The sequence below is a fragment of the Anas acuta genome, chromosome 1, assembly GCF_963932015.1.
Source record: "Anas acuta chromosome 1, bAnaAcu1.1, whole genome shotgun sequence".
Lineage (NCBI taxonomy): Eukaryota > Metazoa > Chordata > Aves > Anseriformes > Anatidae > Anas > Anas acuta.
Genome location: NC_088979.1, coordinates 63,096,728 through 63,113,345, shown reverse-complemented (window position 1 = coordinate 63,113,345; position 16,618 = coordinate 63,096,728). Strand labels below are relative to the sequence as shown.

The following is a 16,618-nucleotide window of genomic DNA, read 5'->3' as shown; positions in this document are numbered from 1 at the left end:
AATTAACCGTACTACTCTGGAGAAAGCCCAAGACCTTGATACTGTATTTCACATGCCTCTGAGCATCCGTATTATTTAGAGTTTAAAACTGGTGAGTTTGGATTTTCTCCCCACAAGGACGTGGGTTAGATTACTGGGCGTTACTCAGTGATGACCTGACCGTATCAAGAGCTTGCCTTCAGCTTTACACTTGCTCCTTTTATTCCACAGCAAGACAAGAGATCCAAGGCATTTCTCCTACTGAAATTTAGTGATTTTTGCTGCAGGTTACCCTTACCACAACACAGCCCTCATCTTGCTGTGTATGTCAGGAGTTATTTGCAGGGTCGTAAAGCCGACAGCAGGGTTGTGTGGAGTGATGGGGTGGTCCACAAATGCAAATTCTCTTTGGTAAGACTCCCATTTGCTTCAACAGTAGCTTCTGGCCTTCATCACACATTAGTTAAATGTTAATTAAATAGGGATATTTCCAAAGAAATACTTTGAAGAAGCGGAGCTGAAGAGCGGGGCTTCTCCCGCAGCTTCTGAGCGGGAGATCTGCTCACACCCCGCACATCCAAGCGGCTGCACCTTATTTTACAACACTCCCGTGTTGTTCCTACACGACGGGGGGCACAAACTCCAAAACCCAGCGCCCAGCAGGACGCCGGCACACACCGGGGCGCGGGCACACCATCGCTTTCACCCCTTTGGGACGGGGACGGGGAGCGGGGCGGGGATGGGACACCCCATCGCCCTGGCAGCCCCCGCGGGGCTCGGAGCGGGCACGGGGGGCACAACCCCAGCGGGATGCGCTGAAGCACCGGGGCTTGCGCCGGGTACCGGGGCTCCCCCGACCCCACCAGGGGGCGCCGCGCCGCCAGGGATGGCGGGGTCCGCCCGCAGCCCCGGCCCCGGCCCCCGAGCGGGGGTGGCCCGGCCCGGCCAGCCCTGCTCCGCCGCCCCCCGCCCCGGGGACCCCGTCGGGGCTCCGGGGCCGGCCTTCGGGGGCCCCCCCCGTACCCCCAGCTTTCCCCGAGGGGACCGAGCCCCGGCGGGGAGAGGGGGTGGGGGGAGGCGGCCAGGCGGGCGCCCCCCTCCCGCTCCTCTCCGCCGGCATCACCGCGGCTCCGCAGGGCGCTGGGCGCCGCCACCGGGGCCGCCCCCCCCGGGGTCTCCGCCGCCGCCGGGGGCAGCCCCGCCGCCGTCTCGCCGCGCCCCCCATCCCCTCGCCGCCCCCCCTCCCCCGGTGCCCCGATGGCTCTCGCAGCGCCTCCGCCGGGGCCCCCCCGGTGGCGGCGGCGCTGCTGGCGGCCCTAGGGGCGTCGGGGCCCGGCGCTGCCCCGCGGAGGGGAGGCGGAGGCGGCGGCGGGGCGGGGGCGGAGGCGGAGGCGAGGGGGCGGCGGAGCGGCGGCGGAGCGGGAGCCGGCGGCGGCGGCGGCGGCGGCGGCGGGGAGGCGGCGATGGACGAGTCGTCGCTGCTGGACCTGCTGGAGTGCTCCGTGTGCCTGGAGCGGCTGGACACCACGGCCAAGGTGCTGCCGTGCCAGCACACCTTCTGCCGCCGCTGCCTGGAGAGCATCGTCAGCTCCCGGCACGAGCTGCGCTGCCCCGAGTGCCGCATCCTGGTGGGCTGCGGCGTGGACGAGCTGCCCGCCAACATCCTCCTCGTCCGCCTCCTGGACGGCATCCGACAGCGGCCCCGCGCCGCCGGGGGCGCCAGCGGCAGCCCCAACGCCGCGGCCCCCGCGTACCCCCAGCCCGCCGCCGCCCCCAGCGCCGTCGCCGCCGCCGCCGCCTCGGCCGCCGCCAGCCTGCGGGAGCTGGCGGCCGCCAGCCGCAGCGCCCTGCTGGGAAAGGTGGGTGCCGAGCACGGGGAGGGGGCTGCGGGACCCCCGGTGGCCGCCCGGGCTCGGGCCGTCCCGTCGGGGATGGCCCCGGGGGCGGCCGCCGCGCACCGCCGGCATCGGTCCCCCGGCGGCCGGGAGCCCCCCGAGGGATGGAGGGGACCGGGAGGGCTCCGGGGAGGCGCTGCGGGTGTTGCGGGGTCCCGCCGGGGCTGTCCGAGCCCGCTCGGTGCAGCGGGAGGCGGCCGTCGGGGGGCGGCTGTGCCCCGCCGGGGGGCTCGGTGCGGTGCCGGTGTGCGGTGCGGGGAAGGGCAGCGCGTTGTGGCCTTCAGAGCTGCCCGCAGAAACCCAGCTGCTTTTAAAATCGATGCCCGGGGTCGCACTGACACGGCGGGGCCGGGGTCAGTGCCTCCTCGTGAGCCGTGTTGTGTCGGCCCGTAGGGTGACATTGGCTGCCGGCCCCCTTGGGCAGGGAGACTCTGAGCGCTGTCAACTTTATCTGCTCCCTGATGCCCTATATATATAGCGGATATGTCTGATTACCTTTGATATCTTCCATGGGATCTGCTTGAGCCGTACTTTAACGTACAGGCTTTTGATTTGGAAAGGTCAACGCGGAGATTCCTCCCGAAGTTATATCACTACGTTGGATGTTTCAATTAATTCATTTCCTTTTTTTATTTATTTTTTTTCCTGAGAGGAATGACTAGACCTGTACTGGTGTTTTGAAGTTTCGCCTACAGGAAATGATGGCAAATGCCATACATTGTTCCGTAAAATTCAATTTTGGAGGCTGAAGTGAAATATGCTCAGTAGTATTTCTGGAAGAGCAGATCCTTTATTAGGTTGCTGTGGATTGCAGTGATCTTCAGGTATTTCATAATGATTTGTCAAGTTTAGAGCAGAAGCAAGGCGGTGGGACACCACCCTCCGCTTTTTTCCCCGTTTGTTTTCAGAGCCACACGTTGCAATTCGACTTAGGCGTGCTGCTTTGTCACAGCAGACACCTCTTGTCATCCTGAATTTGGTCTGGTTTCATTTCCAGCTAGTCCTCTCGGTGGGAAGTAGGGTCCGTATGGAGGACTTACTGCACCTGCACGATTCCTCTGGCAGAGGCAGGGTTTCTTGGCACCCTGGCCAAGCTTTTGTGAACATCCCGCAAGGCAGCCTCTGCTTTTTATGCCTTCAAGACCTCGTAACCGCAGGGGGTGCACCTCTAAGGAAATGCTTTGGGGGGGAAACTTGAGAGTAATTTTATAGGGTTGTGCAATTTGTCAGAGAAGTTGAGTCGTTACTGTTTTACCATGAACAGGGAAGGCTTTAAGAAGTCGCTTCCCTAACCGCTGTTGCAGATATCCTCCAGCAAATAAACCCCCATCAATGTTCTGTCGCTTTCTGACTTTGATTGAGTGGCACTTCACTTCTGTCGCGTGTTTTGCGTGTGGGTTGCCATCCGTCTGAATTTGATAGAAAGCAAAGCTGCACGTGACCTTCGAAGCGCATTTTGGCTTTTATGGTTAACAACGGCTGCTGGGGCCAATGGGTGACTGCGGGGCAGTGGGTCTGCTGGGGCAGGGTGGCCCTGAGGTGCCGTTTGCTTAGCCTTTTGACTGACCGCGCAATTTTAGCCGGGAAATCAATGCAACGTGCTTGATCCTTACAAGGTTCATTACAGTGAAAGAAAGTCTGAACTAATCTGCTTTTAAAAAAAGCAGCAGGGGAGAATAATCCTCCTTGGAGCTGCTGATACAGCTGATTGCTGAGCTGTGCTGGAGGCAGAGTACAGCACCTCTCTTTACCAAACAATAGGTGGAACGAACCTGCCCAGAATTTGGCTTTTTGGGGCTGGTACTGAAGGGCAGGATTGTGTCCCTTTCAATCTTATATTGGTCTTTGACAGCTTAGATCTCTCAGAGAGAGCTGAAGTGATTCCTTCTGTGTTGTTTTTTTTTTTTTTTTTCCTTTTTTTTTTTTATTAATTTCAAAAATTGCCATAGATCTGCTGCCTGGGGCTTAAATGCAAATCACAACTATTTTGCTAATTAGTACCTTTCATTGTAGGTTGCTCAGTGTATAAAAATGGGACATGCCATCATGGGCTTTTTGGCTAGGAAGGAAACTGCTAGTTGTGAGAGGCAGTGGCACGGAGCCAAGGTCACTTCTATCAGACTTCAGTCTTGCACAGATCCTCAGACCGATATGTTACAATCACACCAGGGATATGTTTCAGTGAGAATTTTAATTAACCTTAGAAGACAGAGCAGAGCCAGCTTGCGCATTGCTATTATGTCTGTGTTTTGCCACTGCACATCTTATACTTCAGGGAAGTCTTCTTTGCATAGATGGCATTTTCTAAAATCAATGAATGTTGTTTAACACGTTCATTTGGCAAAACTCTGGAGGGGTTGTATTTCTTTCTCTGGACTTGGGTGGTTCTTTTTGGGTAGATTAACATGGACTCGGTCTCTCCAGAGTGCTGAAACATGGCATGAGAAGGACTGGGGATGAACTGCTCCTGAGGCTCTTTGGATAGTTGACTGAGACCATACTTCAGCGATACTTCAGAAGTAGTGCAGGTGCTTTAAGACATGTGGCATGCATCTCCAGCATGAGAGGCCTGGAAATGTTGTTTCCCTACAAATGTAAGCTACAAAGATATTTGTGATTCTGCCGACATGCAGCAATGTGTGCCCTTGATAAGCGAGCTTGTCTCTTAATTTCAGCCTGCAAAAACAATTGCTTCTCCACTGTATAAAGCATTTTGGGGAGTTCACCTTAAAGACGCTGTGTAAATGCAGAGCATGATTATAGACTTTATAAAAGGGTCTGAAAGCTGAAAGAACACACTAGAAGAATGAGAGTAAGGAAATCCAGAAGCTGAGTGACCACCCCAGGGGATAAAACGGGAGGCTAAGAGTGGTTTATAATGGTAGTCGCATTACACACAAGGTTATAATTTATTGGCTCCTCTGTTTCCATTACCACGGTAGAACTGCTGGGGGAATTCAAGTTCTGTCAAAGTAAATGGCTCCCTTAGACTGGTGAGGCATTATGGTAAATCTGGGTTCTTTACTGAGCAAGGGTTGGTTGTTTTTTTTTTTTATTATTTTTATTTTATTTATTTTTTAAATTGTTGGAGTTTAGCACTTAGAATCTTCTCAGGAGTTCTCAAGATCCAATAGACAGATAAATGCATGCAAATCTTTGGCAATTTCCTCCCAAACCAGTCCTCTTCCACTCCAGGTGCAAAGCTTATTGCCTGCTTACTCTAAATACAAACCGAGAGCAACACCTGTATAAAAACGAAGCAACCTATAAAAGATGTGTCTCGGTTTTCCCAGAAGAGCGAGCATGGCTGCAGTGACAGATACACATGTGGTGCATTACCAGAAGGTGGGATAGGTAACAGCAGACTAAGATGTGCACAGAAGGAAAACGATGTGTCAGCGTGCTTCAGCCAAGTGACGGATGGGCTGCGCTCCCCTGCCTTTCATTGGGTGCTTCTCCCACGTATGAGATCCGCAGAGCTATTTCACGGGTCTGGGCAGAAGACTGACTGCAATTTGCTAACCCAGGAGGGAGGTCACTAACCTTTGGCTTCACAAGCAGAGCGAGCAGCGGCGGTTTGTTACCTGCTCTTTTCAGTCGCTCCATTTGCAGAAATTGTCTAAAAGAGAGATTGAGTCATTACTTTTTATGAGAGCTCTGTCTCATCCTACACCATCTGTATGTTTTCGAGGTTATAGTGGATCAACTGTGGAGTAGAAGTTGTAGTTTTCCACTGCTACATTTCCTCATTGTATACACCTTCTGTTATGTGTATATCCCACACTGTTAGGCAAGAGAAAGCAGATGAAGTCCTGCGTTTATATGCATCTACATCCATTGCAAGCACCAGTGGGTTGAGTAGGACACATTGTCTTGGGCAGAAGAGAATCTTGGACTCAACCTGCAGGCCTGTTTCTTGTTAGCAGTGCACAGTATACATGGGCCAACAGACTTACCTTTATTTTGTTCTTTTTCTCAGATTTATTTTCTTCTGGTACTATGGTTTTGCTGGCCAATGATTGAGCTTTCTCATCAAGTCATCCAAATAGGACTCTATCAAGGACTCTGATCTTGTTTTTTTGTTGTTGTAGTTGTCTTGCAGGTGGTTAAAAAATGTGTTCCAGTGCAGGAGATTAATAAGGTCTCTAAAGGATATTGTAATGAATATAACTGAGAGTTTTACAATCTCAGCAATTAAGGCAGTCATCACAGAAGTGAGTGAGCAGAGGAGAGGGGACTGCTGAGGAGCTAAATCAGATACATTCATCATGATTCATTGAGCTCTTACGTTTTTCAGAAATACTGCCATTTGCAAGCACCACCTTTATGCTCACTGTATTTTTACACAAATGGAAACATTCAACCAGATGCTGGACATTGTTGTTAACTTCTTGCAAGCTAGAAAAATGCGTGGTGCACCTGATGTGACCAAAAGGGTGACAGTGTCAACAGAGGGCTTTTCCTTCTGCTCTTGGGTGGCCAGCAGCGACTCAGTCACATCTGGAAGAGTCACAAAGTTTTGGGGGGGACTTTGTGCCACTAGCCAGAGACGCTCCCTATTAATCCATGTCAGTGTGGCATGCCTTTGGATGCCTCCCCTTGCCATCAAACGTGGATGCTAAGTTTAATCCCTGCACGTCACCCCTCTGAATGATTCATGGGTGGTGGTAACGCATGGCGTGTGACAGCGCTCCGAGTTCAGCAGCTGGTTGCTCCGAGAGAAAATGTACAGACTGGCAAGTCTGAGATCCTCTGCACATTTTAATTCTGGCAGTTTTTGCCCAGCTCCCCTAACCTCCTGCTGTTTGCTCTCTGGGGAGCCGTGTTTTTCAGGCTGAGGCCTGAGCAGGAGGAGGGAGCGTGGTTCTGGGCCTGGCCCTCAAGCAAGGCCGCGTGAGCTGCCGAGCTCCAGAGGTCCCAGCTGAAAACCTGCAGCAGCAGCGCTCACCTACCTGCATGTGCTTTCTGATCCTCGTATGCAAGCTGCTGTACAAAGGCAGAGTTATTCCCAAAGGGGCTGGGATTGTGAGAAATTAAAAAGCACTGACTGCGTACACCAAAGCTCTTAGGGCTCTTCTCTGCCGCTGAATGGAGGTTGGCAGAGATGCTGAGCTCGGTGCACGTGCTGTAAGAGTGTGGGGTGCTCCTTGCTTCTCATCTGATGGGTTCAGGATCAGGAGGGCTCCTCTTGCTGGCCAGGTGCCCAGCAGGTCCACGTGCTTGAAGCTGCTGGTTGTTAATGTAGTCGTGCCCGCACTCACGGGTCAGGGTGAGGCTGTGTGTGTGCGATGCAGACCTTGCTAGGCAAAGCTGTGTCCCTGTGGGCAATAAAATCCTACAGCAATACACTATTTATGCCGGGGAGGTCTCTTCTTATAGTCTGGAGTTATTTTAGTTTGCTGTCTCAAAACTTTAGGTTAATAATCTGATTACTGTTTTAACAGTGTGTCTGGGTACTTCATGGGTTTTACACTGCTGTATTTAGAATTTCCTCTCTACTTTCACTATTCTGTCCAACATTTCATGTGCTTTTAAATCTCTGTCTCTGTCACTGCTTAAGTTTCAGATAAACCCGTAATTCCCTCTTGCACTCCAGCAACCCACCTGTAATATCTGTGGCGATGGGAAGCCACTTCCTTTTGATCTCATAAATCACTCTTCCATAGGAGCCTCTCCTTAAGCTATGAAAGGCCGGTTATAACTAATATTTCACTCTGATTAATATCTCTAAGCATTGCAATTGCTGACCCCTTTGAATTCATTCCGTTTTCAGGGGCTTGGTGACTTCTGTGGACCAAAGCTCTTTGGGATGCTCCCGGTTTCAGCTTTCCAGCGGTCACTCATCACACACTGAGCTGAATTTTAGCTAGCATTTGCTATGCAGTCCTGTTAAAATCTGATATTTTACAACAGGTTTTCCCAGTCTGGGGCAAGCTGTCATGGGAAGAACCCGAGATTAGTCCTAATAGGACATGAGAGCCTGGATGAAGATAAACTAGGGGATTTGAGAAAGCTGCATGACCTTGGACTTGCCCCAGCTCCCACAGCAGCTGCGCTTCTGCAGCTGGGGGAGAGAGGAATGGGAAGAGCTGTGCTGACTGTGAGCCCCTGGTTCGTCCTCAGCCTCACACAGCAGCAGCCTGTTGCTTGGAGCAGTCCTGGCCTTCAGCTGCAAGCTTCCTGGCTGGACCTCTTTGCAAAAGGGAAAGTAAAACTCAAAAAAATAAAGGGGAGTGGAAAGCAGTTAGAAAAATGTCTTACTAGTGCGTTGCAGGGCTGTGCCTGGGAACTGGTCCTTCCCATTTACCAGCCCTAGATCCTCTTTCTTCCACTGGTTCAGATTTGGGTCTGATAGCCCCAGCCTTTGGCTGACAGCTCGGGGCAGCGAGGAGGGTGCTGCTGTGCTCCCTGTACTTGTTTGTCTCTGCTCCCGTGCTCCTTCAGCAGCGATGTTAAACTCGTTCCCTCCTCTTTGTGGGAAGTATTGCTTCTGCTGATAGAGAATTGATGACAACGCTTCGAAATTGTTTGAATAGCTTTAAGAAAAACACAACCACAGTGCATGCCCGGTGCTTTAATTTAATTGTCTTTGCATGTAATTTGATCGTTTTTATTCTGTTATAAAACTAGCAAACATTAATTTAAAGCTACATATGCACGGGATGCCTCTCAGTCCAGGGGAAAGACAGAAGGAGGGGATATTACTTTTGGTCTTAAAAAGACATTCTGTTTTTTTAAAAGTCAAGGGAAAAATGCGAAACATCTGGAATGAAGAACACTTTCTGCCCAGTCTTTTGAGTATAACTGGGACCAGCTCTGCAGCACTTACCATGCACTTATGGACTGTGGTGATGCACAGCCACGGGCAGCTGCCCACAACAGCCACTGCCTCTTTCCCTGTGTCCAACCCTGGCTGTGCTTTCTCCGTGTGCATTGCACCCTGTGTGTAGATGACACAAGTGTTTGCACAGCCAGGCACTGAAAAATCACTTGAGACGGACATATCTGCCAAAAGTGGGGCTGTGCCCATGCTCTGCCCCTCTGCCAGGGGTCACTGGTTCAGTGTGAGGGATGCTTGGTGTCGCGCACCAGGTTCACTTCACCACATCTGTAGGCCAGCTGCGGATGGGTTAGGTAGCTAACACTGTAGTCAGTTGGCCTCATCACTGGTTTCTGGCACTTTGAAAGCATGGGTTGGCCCCTTCTGAAGGCAAGTCTCTTCTTCTGTCTGAGCAGTTTGGGTTTTTGGTGTGATTGCTCTGCTCTCCGTTGGTCTTTAGGAGTTTCTGAAGAGCGCATGCCCCCACGAAAGCTGTGAAGTTGTTTTTGCAGCAGGTCTCCTGTCTTGGAAACTGGCAGGCATAGCAGTCTCCCTCGCTGGATTCTGGGTAGGGGGAGGCTGTAGGATGCACCGATCAAAAAGCGAGGTGGACAGGACTGTTTGCTTTCTCCATGGCAGTAGCCTGACACCGTGTGACACAGAGGTGCGCAGGGACATTCAGCTGCACACTGGGACAACGGGACAAAGGTGCAAAGCTTGGTCCTGCGGTCTGGAGTGCCTTAAGGATTTGTGTAAGCGAAGCCTTTGTCCCTCATGTTGGCTGTCATTTGGAATATGATTTATCAGACAAGTGACTCTAATGCTGTATATGGTGACTGAGTGCCTTTCTGTGTACAAAAGTGGTAATTATGGCAAGAGGTTGCTTCTGCCTCGATGCTTGTAGTGCCTCTCCGCTGCTACAGCAACAGGCAGCAGGAGAGTCTGATTATTCAGTCAAGTTATCATTAATTTTTTTTCCCCAAGATTTTTTTTTTTTTTTAAATCAGATCCAAGCCAATATGAATTTGCCATTGCTAATTTTAGAATGGTCTGCTTGCACAAGATAACAAATCCCAGCTTCGGTATAAAGAAAAAATATTTTAACAGGAGGCTGGCTAGATTGTTATCAAAATGCTAATGATCATTTCTCCTACAGTCTCAGTTATTTTCAGAGGGAGGACTAGAATAGACACATCATCTGAATAAGATTGATTTTAATATGTATTACTATCTCATTAAGCTGTTAAAGTCTTTCCCCTTCTGGACAGAGGTTCATTAATTGCTGCAGCTGATGTATCATTAACGTGGGCTTAGGTGCAAGATGGGCAGGGGGGAAGAGAGATCTGAAGTTCTGAGTGTGCAGCTGTGGATGTACTATGGGTAAAGATACCACAAAGAAAGGGACACTGCTGTGTCTGGCGTGCTGCCTCCTGATTGCCTTCTGTCTGACAGCCAAAAAGTCACCCAAATCCAGGCACTATTGTATTTACTTTACTGAATGATGCTTTTGGTAAATGTTGTTGAACATGTTTACTTGTGGATTAATTTTAGACTAATTCAAATCAAAAGCTCCTGAGTGGGTTACTGTAAAAAGATACGGTTTTATGAATTTACTTTTTAATTTCTAATTTCATTTTGAAATAGCTTTTAGCAGGCTGCCTGCTTTATGGGCTCCCTTCTTACATGCCTTGAAGTGCTTTCCTTGCAACTTGCTTCAAGTTCACTGTATTGTCATCCCTATAAGCAAATCAATACGTTTTCATTTCTGATGATAGTAGTAATTTATGAATTTTTAATTATTTTAACCGAGTAAAGTGGAGGGAAACAGAAGGTTGACTTCAGTTGACATTTATTTATCTGTAAATAAGACACGCACATGCACACAAATGTAAATATGCCTGTGTGTGTGTAGTATATATATGTATCTTCTGGTATTTGTAGCTGTTGGGCTGAAGAGCCTCTTTCTTGCATTTTTTTTGCGTCCAGCTACAGCTGAGTAAGTTGTGCAGTGTTGTCCCCACGTGATGGGCATGGGCATGTGTTGTGTCATGGCATGGTGGCTGCTGGCTGCTCCTGCTACATCTCTGGCCACGTGCCCACTGTGCCCCGTGAAGGATCGTGCCTGCTGGAGGGATGTTGGGTGTTCACGTAGGCAGCCTCCTCCCGCACACCATAAATACAGATCTGTGCTTGTCGTGAGACTGGGAGCCTGTCCCTACTGGGATGCTGAGTTGCCCAAATCTTCCATCTGCCCTATGCACGTGCATGGATGGCTCCTGCTGCAGTTGCACCTCATTTTCAGGGGTGGGGTCCCACTTGTATGGGAAAAAATGAGAATCACAGACTGAAGTAGCACTGATGAGAATCACCCCCAGTAGCACGGGGGGTGGGCACTGGTCTATCTGCTGTCCCTTGCAGAGACTTTTGTGTTTAGTGGAGACTATCCCACTGTTCATTCAACAGCTTTCCTGTGAAGAGTCCTCTTCTTCTGCATGCTTCCCTTCTAACACAAATAATAGCAAGGCCCTTGGAGAATACAGTCATACGTATGCGTCATAAAACACAGTAAAATAATAGGTGACAACCATGAGAAGGATTTTTTTCTTGCTTATTGTCTTCTGCCGGGTAGGTAATTGTGCTGTTAGATCACAGTGGAATTGCAATGTTTACATTTCACAGTCATGCATTGACGTACAGTCGGAGCCAATCATACCTTTTTAGTAATGAAAAATCGGTACATTATTTTCTAAAATGAAAGTTTGATACTTTTGAGTTACGCTGCAGAGGAGAAACTATTTTTTTTCAAGCTTGAATTTTATTTGTTCTGATAAACACGGGACTTCCTTTTATATGAAGTCAGTCTCACTTTTATCTGAGTATATATTTCAGTGGCGAGGCTGTCACTGTAGTCATTGCTATTAACATAATTTAGCACACCTGACTGAAGGGGCTAAGCTGGCTTCAGCATCTGTAATAATCGTACAGTCAGGGAGAGGTCATTTTGTGCTTATTAACAAACAACAGCTCAGCAGACAGAGCTGAACGGACATCTCCCACTCATCACAAGCCTTGAAAACCAGGAAATCAGTAGTTAAAGGGGAAGGTTTGTGTCTTCCTCCCTTTGTCTCCTCAGCAGCACACTGAGATGCAGAGGTACAGAGAGCCACAAGTCCTTTTCTTTCCAGTTTCTCTGCTCCTAATATTTGTTATTTTTATTTTTTGTATGGATTTTGTACTGCCTGAGTCTCTGTTGCTAAGCATTGTTTTGGCCTATACCATGTTTTTAAAAAAATACAAAATATTGCATCAAATCTGCTGCCTTCTGCTGCGTGTAGGGCTGAGAAGAGGCCTGTGGCTGAACGAGAGCAGGAAATGGGCTGGGTGCACCGGGTCACAGTGCTCCTCTGGGGAGCTCGGGCCTTATGATGATCTTTGATGGCTATCCTCTCCAAAATGTTTGGTTCTTCTTTAAGAAGTTACTAAAAACAGGAGCCCCAGAAGCAACCTGCAGAGTCAGTGGTGCAGACAGGAGGTCTCATAAGTGATCTGTGTCATCGTCCCCTTCCTGCAGCACTCTGTCACTGGTTGAAGACATCCACGGGGCCCTCTGTCCCCCTTTTCCTCTCAGCATGCATCGTCTAAAATGGTGGCACAGGAGGTTGTGGCGTTTTTAATCTCCATATCAGTCATAGAACATAGACTGGGTCATCTATGTTGGAAAAGACCAGCAAGATCACCAAGTCCAACCACCAACCTGATGGTAGGTCAGGTTGTCTCACCACTAAACCAGGCCTCTTACTGCCATGTCCACACATCTGAATCCCTCAAGCACATTTCTAACCCGTAGTGCAGAGCCCAGCTTTCAGGCAGGCATCGTCACGCTTCCCTTTGTAGTGGGTGCGTGGTGGGACAGAGAAGACACGCTTCTTGCACGTGGGTGGTGAAACGCTGCCAGTGCTGTTGGCGGTCGAGGACTGCTGGGGTGGGCTATGCCGGGCAGTGGCTGGTGACGATGTGACTGTATGGCACTTAGTCACACCGAGAGACAGCACGAAGCCGGGCAAGAGACGAGGGAGGAGTGTTCTGGATGCTCGGCTTCCCGTGGGAGTAGGTCTCGTGCGATTGCTTCATCTTGAAGGCATGAGGGGAGCTGCTTGTGGAGGAGCTGCCCTGGCAGTGCTGCAGGTTGGAGGTGGTGAATGTAGTCAGTAAGATTTGGGGAGTGCCTTGGATGCCGTTTTGGGGTGGTGTTGACCCTCTGTGAGCTGGGGAAGTCCTGTGTGCTTGTGCTGGGGCCTATCTGTCGTTGAATTAAAACTTCTCTTGCTGTGAGCGCTCTTCACATGGGCCACCACCCGCAGGGTGCCAGAAGGTGACAAGGAAGGGGCAGGGCAGGAGGGGGAAAGGTTCCCAAGGGGAAATGCTTTCCAACTGCTCTTTGTGTTTCATCAAACCAGGATTAAAAATTCCAGGAGTCACTCCAGTTATTCCAGCCTTCTTAATGTGCTTTTTGTTAGTTTAGTTAGATTTTTACAAAGAAGAAATTTAAATTCCCTCAGCAGTGGCAGTCGTGTAGTGCTGGGACACTGCCCTGTCAGAGGGGCCCTTTCCTCTGCAGTTTGGTCACTTGAGCATAAATTCCTCTGGTTATGAAAACTGTGATCAAAGTGAGTTTTTTTTTTTTTTAGTCCTGAATGTCTTTGATGTAGGAAAGCTGATTTCATTTAGTCCCTGCTATCAGAGGAAAACTTTTTGTTACTTCAAGGCCGGGGTGAGAAGAGTCAGAGCTCACCTGCAAAATCAGAGATTGTGGGGGACCAGATGGAGTTTGGGTTCCTCAGCTGCTCAGATGGTTTCAGTGAACACTTGTATCCTTTGCATGTCAACTCATGACTGAAAAGCAAACGGTTTTGAGCAGCGATGCCAGCTCATTGAATCAGCCACTCCTTCCTAATGCTGGTAGAATATACAGAAGGCAAATGCACAGCAAAGGCTGTGGCCAGCCTGAAATTGCCTCATTAGTCTGGGAACCCAGAGTGACTGGTGGTGAGTAGGTAAAGACCAGTGAATCTCAGGCAAGATGGCGAAGATTTATTTTTTCTGTTTTTTTTTTTTTTTTTTCTTCCTTTTTTTTTTTTTCTAGAGAGCATCCTTGGCTGATGAAGAGCCTTAGAAGATGCTTCTATTAACAATATTTCACTTTTTAAAGTTGTATGGTTGCAGACCCAAGAAAGCAATCATATGGGGAGATGTTGACCATTGTAATGTTCAGTGTCCTAGCCGTTCAGTAGCTTTGTCCGACTGAACTTCAGATAAACACCGTTTTGTTTTTCAGTACTTTTTTTTTTTATTTTCCCAGTGATTAATGAAGAGAAGTGAGTAATCTGCTTCTTGGCAGTGCTGCCAGGCACACAGTAAGAGAGCAAACGCCTCTCTCTGTAGCAGAAAGGATGAATTGATTTCATTTTTTTAACTTTATTTTATTTCCACCTCTTTTTCCCCTTCAGTCCCTGCAGCCCAAGGGACTGCAGATTTTGAAGATCAGTGTGAAGGAGCTGTGATGCCAAACCTGTTCACAGGGGCACAAGAGAGCCTCAGGGGCCAGGTACTCCTGAGGACCGTGACTGGGTTGCTGTGGGAGGTGTGAGAAATCACTGCTGCAGCTAGCAGCGATATCGTGGCACCTCCACAGATCCGTTTTGCTGGAGGAGAAGAGTTTCCTTCCTAGTGAGACAGACTGGAGGAACAGCATTTGGATAGCTTTGCTTCATTGCCCGGGTACAAATATTATTGAGGATAATGGTTTGCGCTGATGGAGTTGCTCTGTTGCTTTGCTGCGGCTCTGCCAGGTGTACCTGGTTTTGGCTCTGCATGCAATGAGCATTTTTGCCTTTTCCCTCCTGTTTGTTGCCAACCTGCTCTCTCCATGCCCTCGTGAGCCCCCAGTGGCCATTTGGCATTGTCCCCCTGCCTGTCCCCAACCCTCTGGGTGCAAGAAGCCCCCTGGTGCAGGGCTATATGACAGGGCTGCTCCTCTGCCATCCCAGCCCCTTCCTGCCTGTTTTGCACCTGAGCGGTGTCAGGGCAGAGATGGACCAGAGAAATGGGCACAGGAAACAGAACCTGGCAGGCACAGCGACAGACAGGGAACAGGCAAAATTAAATCTTGCAAAACACACAAATGTGTGTTTTGGGAGGCTACAGTAGCTGATGAGGAGCTCTGCTGTTGATTCCTCAGCTGTCTTGATGCAGTGAGGATGCTGTAAGGAAAATCGCATTTTTGTGTTGGAGGGTTTCCTTGGTTATACTGCTTCCAGATTGAATATGGAATTGAATAAATATGGAGTCGTTCTTGTGTCTTTATTTCATCACAGCCTTGCTGGAGGAACTCCTTTGATTTGCAGAAAGGTTTAGAGTGGAAAAATTGTTCAACAGCCAAAGCCAGCATAGTTTCATACTTAATGGATTGTTTAAATTTCCCAATAGGGATATTCAGTTTCTGAACAGTGATAGTAAAATCTTGACCTTATGTTACAGCTTCAGTTCTTTAATAAGTAGAGGTATCTTTATGTAATGTCTCTTAATACCACAGAAAGCTTTATAGAAAATAGTGAATATTAGTGCTGCCCCTTTAGATGAGATACACGGAGCGGCCTCCTAGCAGTGGGGTAGAGCTGGACAGAGACCAGGCTCGAGGGCTCTTCTGTGGCCCTTGATATCCTCAATCTCTTATCATCATACGTGTGTTTGGAAAGAGCGTAACACATTTCACAACAGGTTTTGCTCTGGTTGAAAGTGCTGTGACGAGCTTCACCTACTTCACTGTGTGTGTACTACAGCTTCATTTGGCCTATATCCAAGTTTAGTTACTTCACTTATTTCAGTTGTTTCCCTCTTCTATTTCCTACTACTAAATTGCTGTAAAATTAACTGGAAAGCTACTGTTGTGTACCCTGTTTCTTTCTTTTGTCTTCATATTCTGGGTCTTTTTTGTTCGCATGTGTTTATTTTTCCTTAGCTTATTTTCTCTTTTATTGCATCTCTGAAGCTTTTGTTCTCAATTTTCATGTCACTTGATATATCAGAGAAGCCAAATAAAATATTTCGCATTGCTGTTTCAAGTTAAAAACCAGTTTTTATGCTGAACAATAATTGTATTACAAGGAAGCCTGATGTGCCCTCAGTGCCATTACAATATGTTGAATAAAAGGTAATTTAATGGAAACAGTGGAGTATTTGAAAGTTCACTGCATGAAAATTGGATTTTTGCCTTTTATTATTTACATTGCACCTTATTCATATTTAAGGCCACAGGGATTATCATCCTCCTTAATGGCTTTATTTAATAAAGACTTTAGGATCTAGCATGGGCTTCAATCTGTTATCAGGATTTCAATTAACAAGCTTTGCCTTCGGTAGCCTTATAAATCCTATAAATATATCTAAATAATTAATTTGCTTTCCCTGGATGGTAGTGGCTACTCTTAAATACAGCAACTGCATACATAGCTGCCTAATGGTAACAACTGTGCTCATAACTTGCTTTTATTACTGTTTTGCCAGAAGATGGCTTTTGGCTATTAAAGTGACTGGCTGGATCAGGACGAGAATCTTGAAGTAAAAGACCTTGTGGGGAAGCTTGAATTATGGCTGAGGACCACTGGAGCTAGGGTGCAGGTGCACCCTGAGTTTTGGGAGGAGAGGATGGGGTCAGGTGGATGCTACACATTGATGTACTGCCCTCAGTGGGCAGATGGACTTCAGGTCCTTGGGTGTGATGGGGCAAATTCACCTGTGCAAAATCACACACTTGCAGCAGCTTTGTAGTCAAGGTTGTTCCCAGCTTTTCTTTTGAGGTGATGTTTCAGTTGTTTTGCAAACTGTGACAAATAAATGGTGATGTAAACAACTTTTGCTGTACCCT

General features: G+C 48.7%; 1 protein-coding gene across 1 annotated transcript in view; it reads left to right on the top strand.

Annotated features, from left to right (window-relative positions):
• Window positions 1–931: 931 nt before the first annotated feature.
• SH3RF3 (SH3 domain containing ring finger 3) overlaps window positions 932–16,618 on the top strand; it is a 232,232-nt gene continuing 216,545 nt past the window's right edge. Inside the window, exon 1 of the mRNA XM_068679318.1 lies at window positions 932–1,838. Within this exon, the coding sequence (XP_068535419.1) occupies window positions 1,443–1,838 (396 nt within the window). The 5' untranslated portion in view covers window positions 932–1,442. The remainder of the gene's footprint in view (window positions 1,839–16,618) is intronic.